Here is a 6,000-nt window from a genome sequence, read left to right on the forward strand (position 1 = left end):
TAAGCTATGGTATTCTATTATAGCAACCAAACATAATAAGGCAACACGTTAACAGCATGATCTTTAATGCTGTGCTTTATTAAAATATCCATCAAATACAATATAAACCTGTGCATATGCATCCCACCAAAATCCTTCTTTTACCCAGTAGAAAGGCCTTTCCAGAAAGTCACTCAAATTAATGAAAAGCCCCAAGCTTGGCCTCATGATATTATTCATGTATTCAAAGGGTGCAGTGTACCCAGTGGATAGAGAATGGGACCATAGACAGATTGTGAATGCCTTCCACCTAGGAGAGCGCCTCTTATACAGCAGGACGGCAGAAATTAGAATTTTAAAAAATAATGCCGAGAGTGTGCTCATCATAAATTCTAGACGATTTCCCTTTTCATCACAAAAGCCCATGTTTCCTTGTCATCTTGATCACATTATTACACTAAACCTTTAATAAAATCCACTGAGGCTCATTTATTCAATCTTTCTTCCTGAAAATAAAAAAATACATCTTGCACTTGTCCTCAGAATTCAAAAGAGAAAAACAGCGAGAGCTCTCATTCTCACAGCATTCCTTAATGACACGCAGGATCAGGGACACAAAGTATACGGAGCCCATTTGTCAGCCCCCCAAACGCATTTGTGGCTTAATTATGGTCTCTGCCCAGTTAGGAAGAGGTGCACTCCAAACCCAAGCTGTAATTGGTGCATTTCTAGACCTACCATCTCCAGTAAGAGTACAGAGAGTGTCTATCACTGTGTGAGCAGCAAAATCATATGGATCTTACTGAATCTTCCCATATCTTCACTGCATCATGCCTCCACATGAGGTTAAAACAACATGAAAAATTGAATTGTCATTTGACCTTCTGTTGCTGGGCCTTTGGGGCCAGTTGAAAATCCACATTTTATGCATTTACCCTCAGAATCTGTGCCTAACTGACTGAAATGTACACTTCATTGCAAACCTTTTCATCCACTGTTAGCATGTCTTTAGTTCAGATTACATCATAGGAGGCACACAACTACAGTAATTCTCACTTTAGGTCTGTTACCTCTTACTACGTGTCTCACCGACGGGTTACCCTCATGGCTAACATGGGTAAGCCCCAAACCAGTGTAACCAATGCCTACTTTTGACGAAAGAAAAATTCTGTCTTCTCTATGCCCCACCCCAAGATTTCAATGGGACTAGCCTCCCATCACAGTCTCTGTCCAGCACGATGACATTCCCTGCTCTCCTTTTTCTCTAGACATTTAATATTTATAAGGCAATAGCTTTTGATTCTGTGCTAGGGACAGACATGTGGGTCCAAAGATGTGCCCTTAAATGTCCTTGGTGTGTTCAAACCACACCTCTGACAGGCACAGTCCCTTCCTCATGGCCAGTCTGGGTGGAAGACGTGGTCCTAACCCTGGCACTGAACTGCAACATCCTAGCCAAGCCCATGAAAGAGAGGCGCCCGTGACAGCGGAATGGAAAGATTAGGAGGATGCTTGCCCAGAGGGGTCTCAACTCTAATTAATAGCTGTCAACTGATGGATTATGCAACTGGGAGCTCCTCCACCCCCTCACAAACAAGCCGGCTGTGTATTGTTTTCAAATCAAATCTCCAAATGTTTCCCTTTGTGAATGAAAATTTTACTGCTGGCTATCCTAAATAACTTCTTTCGCAAACCAACTTAAAAACAGACACCTGCCAAGAAAATCAGACTGATTATCATTGTTCATGGAACTACCTTTTTTCAAATTATACTAGATGACTAAACAAAGGGGCCTTTTTATCTTTCCTGTGCCTGGGGGTCTGGGGAGCACAGAGGCTGCATTACGTAAACTTCTACTTGGTGGCCAGGAGTGCTGGTCTGGCTAATATATATAAGCCTGCATTTTGATCCCTGCTAAATTATCTTCCAGCTCATCTCGTATATTGCTCCAGGCACATCTGACATACTTTAATACTGAAATTTAAATTAGACGCCCCCACAAACCGCCTCCGCTCTCTCACGTTGCCCTAAATTTGGACTTGACTTTCCTTGCCATACTTGAGTTGCTCTTTTCAATCACATGTCATTTTCCCCAAAAAGCATTGTCACAGGGGATAAAGAAGGCATTGTGTTGTCAAGTCACCTGGTTTAAAGCCAGCTCCAGGCTGGAAGACCTGAAGGAGCAGAGCCCACCCCAGGGAGCATGTGGCCCTTGAAGGATCTCTCCACCTGGCTTGGCACATGCACTGACCCCAGGACAGCTGTGAGTTGGGGAATTCTGCAACGGGCCCTGAATCCAGACCGCTACAACAGGAATTATGTATTTGCCAACTAGCCTCAAATAAATCAGTCAGAGGACAGCTGACAGAATCCTCTGCTCTGACCCTTGCAGTAATGAGGTGCACAGGTAAGTAAAGGATCATGGGAAATCCATCTCTGCCTGACCATTATTAAAACTAGAAGCCACGTCGTGTAATTCATCCAAAAAAAAAAAAAAGGAGTGAGGATAAGGGGGGTAGGGGGGGTTCAGTTCTCTCCCCAGAAAAGAGCTTCTGTTCAACTTTATTAAATGTTTTAAGCAGATTTAAGTTTTAGTGGAAGGGCACATTCCCACTCTCCAAGGAGCACACCCCCAGAAACTGGGAGATCAGCCAGAGTGTTGGTCACTCAGCTGGTGGCCGGAGCATAAAGGCTGCATGTGACATGAGGGGAGAGGGCTACAGGAGGGGCAGGAAGGAGGAAGGTGCTGGAGTAGGAAGGGGTTGGTGGCAGTAAAGGGAGGTATGTGTGCTGTGGGACTTTATCAGTACTAAAGGCACGGAGGCAGAGAGTTCTTGCAGTTGTCTGCCATCTTGGCTGAGGGAAAGCTGAGGGTGGGGCTGCCCCACTTATACATCCAGCAGAAACAAGGGTGTGACCCTAATCACAGAGTGAGGTCTGGGATGGTTGATCTCTCCCAGGAGATTCAGAGTTAAGTGAGCACCTCAGAGCTGGGGCATTCTGGAAAGTTCATGCGTACAACACTGGGCAGGACGATGTCTAGCAGAAGGTAGGATGGCCAAGCCAACAAGGAGGACAGCTGGCAGGAGGCCCACCACTGGAGAAGAATCCCTGGCAAGCAACTTGATCAAAAAAAGGGGACCCTGGGGCTCTGCTGGTTTCCAAGTCCTCTCCATATGAAACTAGTAAGTCGTATATAAAAACTCACTGCACAGAGCCATCCCTTCTTGTTGTGCTCGAGGTGAGCTGACACAGAGAAGCTTCTGGAATCTCCATAGAACCCAGCAGAAAGCCCCCACCCATGCATGTAGAAATGGAGGCCTAGACCTCATTTCCCTGTGTTTACTTCAGAGCCCCCACCTCTTTCTCCTCAGCTCTCACCCTCCTCCTCCTCTTTCTCCTTCTCCAGCACCTGTTATGCAGAGAATTCCTTATGCACTTGGACATCAACATCCACCCAGCATTGCAGCCCAAGTCCTGGCTCTGCTGTTCAGCAGCTGATGGCTTTGAACCAGTTGACCTTGAGCTTTTCTGTACCTCAGTTTCCTCATCTGTCAAGTGGGAGTAATACAAGGACCTACCTCAAAGAGCTGTTGAGAGGCTCAAATAAGGTAACGTGAGTGAAGTGCTAGATGCCCAGCAGGGCACTGAGATCACTGGGCCAGCGGGAGCTGACGTTTTTGTTACCACTGCTGTTGTTGGAAGGGTTTCAGCCTTTCCAGCTCCCTCCCCCCCAAACACACCCCTCCTCCTTGCTCAAGCCCTTGGCTCCATCCCAAACCCCACTCCTAAATTTTTATGAGGCTCTACCGGCTCTTTCTTCCCATCATATTTATATCAAAAGTCACCTATCAGAGATAAAAGCAGTGAAGAGACATTTTATTTCTGAAGTTATTAATTTTAATCTAGAATTCCAAAAAAAGGATTACCCATCTGTCAAAAAAAAAATAGACAGAGAAGATAAAAGATGTTAGAAAGTAATTATTTAAGTGCCAACCAAAAGGACACGAATGGACTGTCTTAGTTGTGGAGTCGGATTGGGGGGGGGGTTACATGACCCAAATCTGCCCCCTTTGAAAGAAAAAAAAAGAATATGATCTTTTTATAAATAAATGAGCTATCAGCATGTCCCAACAAAATATATTCTGTATTAACATATTCAAAGAGTAACTTTCCATTTAAAATTGTTACTTCTCTTCTGCCAAGTCTCTCCCGTCTCAGAGCCACAGACCTGGACCCACAGACTGTTCCCAGTTCATTCAAGTTGCATTTCCTTCCCTGGTCCCCCGAGGAACTGTAAATGTAGCATGTACAGCCAGTGCTTCCCCACGCCGTGCAACGACACCCTTTCCCCACTGCTCTTCCTGGGAAGCCAGCTTTCCCTGATTGCCTGCCTGCTAGGTGTCCCCTAAAGCAAACGCAGGCAGAAAAGTAGCACCAATCTTCTTTGTGAGAGACTCCCTTCTGAGGGCTAACACCCAAAGCACTTCCCAAAATCACAATTAAATCGGAAGCAAACAATGCATGCCTTTCTCTTTCAAGTGGAATTTTTTAATAAGTTGCACACTTCACCAGTTTCTGCACTTGCCCTGGCAAAGCAAGCTATGAACAATGTTGGTTCTCAAAGCAAATAGTTCCAAGGCTGACATGCTCTCCACCGCTGGGAAACACTTCACATTTTCTGAGACCGTGGAGGCCCCTCCTCCAACCCAAGTTTCCCTCTTCGAGTAGAAGTACCACTCACCTCACTCATGATGTTTTAAACGCAGTGCTGGTCCTGCCGCTCAGCACAGAGAACACTGCTCACAGGTCGCTATTCCACCGGTCCTGGCTTTTCTCTTAAAAAGGGCTGCCTAGTGGCATCATGCCTCCTGTAAGCCAATGAGATGCATGCACCTGTCTGAACGCCTGGCAAATATCTGAGAGCAAAAGGGCCACCTAGTGGAACAAAGAGGGAACACATGCCAGGGCACTGCTCCAGATCCTGCCCCAAAGAGAAGGAAATGACAGATATCTTTTTAAAAAGTCAAAGCCAGAGAAATAAAGATTGTCACAGGTTTGCCACTGTTCACTAATTCAAAAGGTGCAGGATCGCAACACATGGAAAACACATTTTCAATGTCAGTGGGAAAACAGTTTGTTTTCCTTTTTTATGCAGTTGATATTCAATGTTGTATTAGTCTCAGGCATACAGGACAGTGGTTAGACATTTATATAATTAATGAAGCGATTCCCTCCAGTAATTCTAGTACCCACCTGGCACTGTACACAGTTATTACAATATTATTAACAATATATTCCCTGTGCTGTACTTTACATCCTCATGACTATTTTGTAACTGCCAATGTGTATTTCTTAATCCCTTCCCCTTTGTTACCCAGTCCCTCAACCCACCTCCCCTCTGTCAACCGTCAGTCTGTTCTCTGTGTCTATGAGTCTATTTCTGTTTTGTATGTTTGTTTATTTTGTTCTTTAGGTTCCACATATAAGCGAAATCATGTGGTATTTGCCATTCTCTGTCTGACTTATCTCACTTAGCATAATGCCCGCCAGGTCCATCCATGCTGTGGCAGATGGTAAGATTTCATTCTTCTTTATGGTCAAGTAATATGCTATTGTATATGAATATATGTATATATGGCGATTCTTTATCCACTCATCTGTTGATGGGCACTTGGGTTGCTGCCATATCTTGCTGTTGGAACATTGTTGTCTTCAAAGGGAGCACACTTCTGAAGCACAGTCATGTGCTCTGTCTCCTCCTTCCTTGTTTTCTGGGTACCGGCAGCTTTCCTTGCCCTTTGTAGCACGAATCTCAGCCATTGGAGTTGAACATGTCCACTCTTTCTCCCTGATCCCAAATCCTCCAGCCTACTAATACCCCAGGCCCTTCATCCCTAGTTGAAGGGAGTGAGCAGGACAGGCACATTAACTTGGAAGATCACGCTGTGACAAGAGAAGAAAGGAGGTCCCCTAGCTTTATCTGTGGTTGTCATAGTTCCACAGCATTGGGAAGCCTCT

At 45.1% G+C, this 6,000-nt stretch overlaps 1 protein-coding gene across 1 annotated transcript in view; it reads right to left on the minus strand.

Annotated features, from left to right (window-relative positions):
* The window catches only part of PCP4 (Purkinje cell protein 4), a 47,206-nt gene extending 42,366 nt beyond the window's left edge, over window positions 1-4,840 (minus strand). Inside the window, exon 1 of the mRNA XM_066254960.1 lies at window positions 4,724-4,840. Coding sequence (XP_066111057.1) covers window positions 4,724-4,732 — 9 coding nt within the window. The 5' untranslated portion in view covers window positions 4,733-4,840. The remainder of the gene's footprint in view (window positions 1-4,723) is intronic.
* Between the last annotated feature and the right edge of the window lie 1,160 nt (window positions 4,841-6,000).

This window comes from Saccopteryx bilineata, chromosome 2 (genome assembly GCF_036850765.1).
Source record: "Saccopteryx bilineata isolate mSacBil1 chromosome 2, mSacBil1_pri_phased_curated, whole genome shotgun sequence".
Lineage (NCBI taxonomy): Eukaryota > Metazoa > Chordata > Mammalia > Chiroptera > Emballonuridae > Saccopteryx > Saccopteryx bilineata.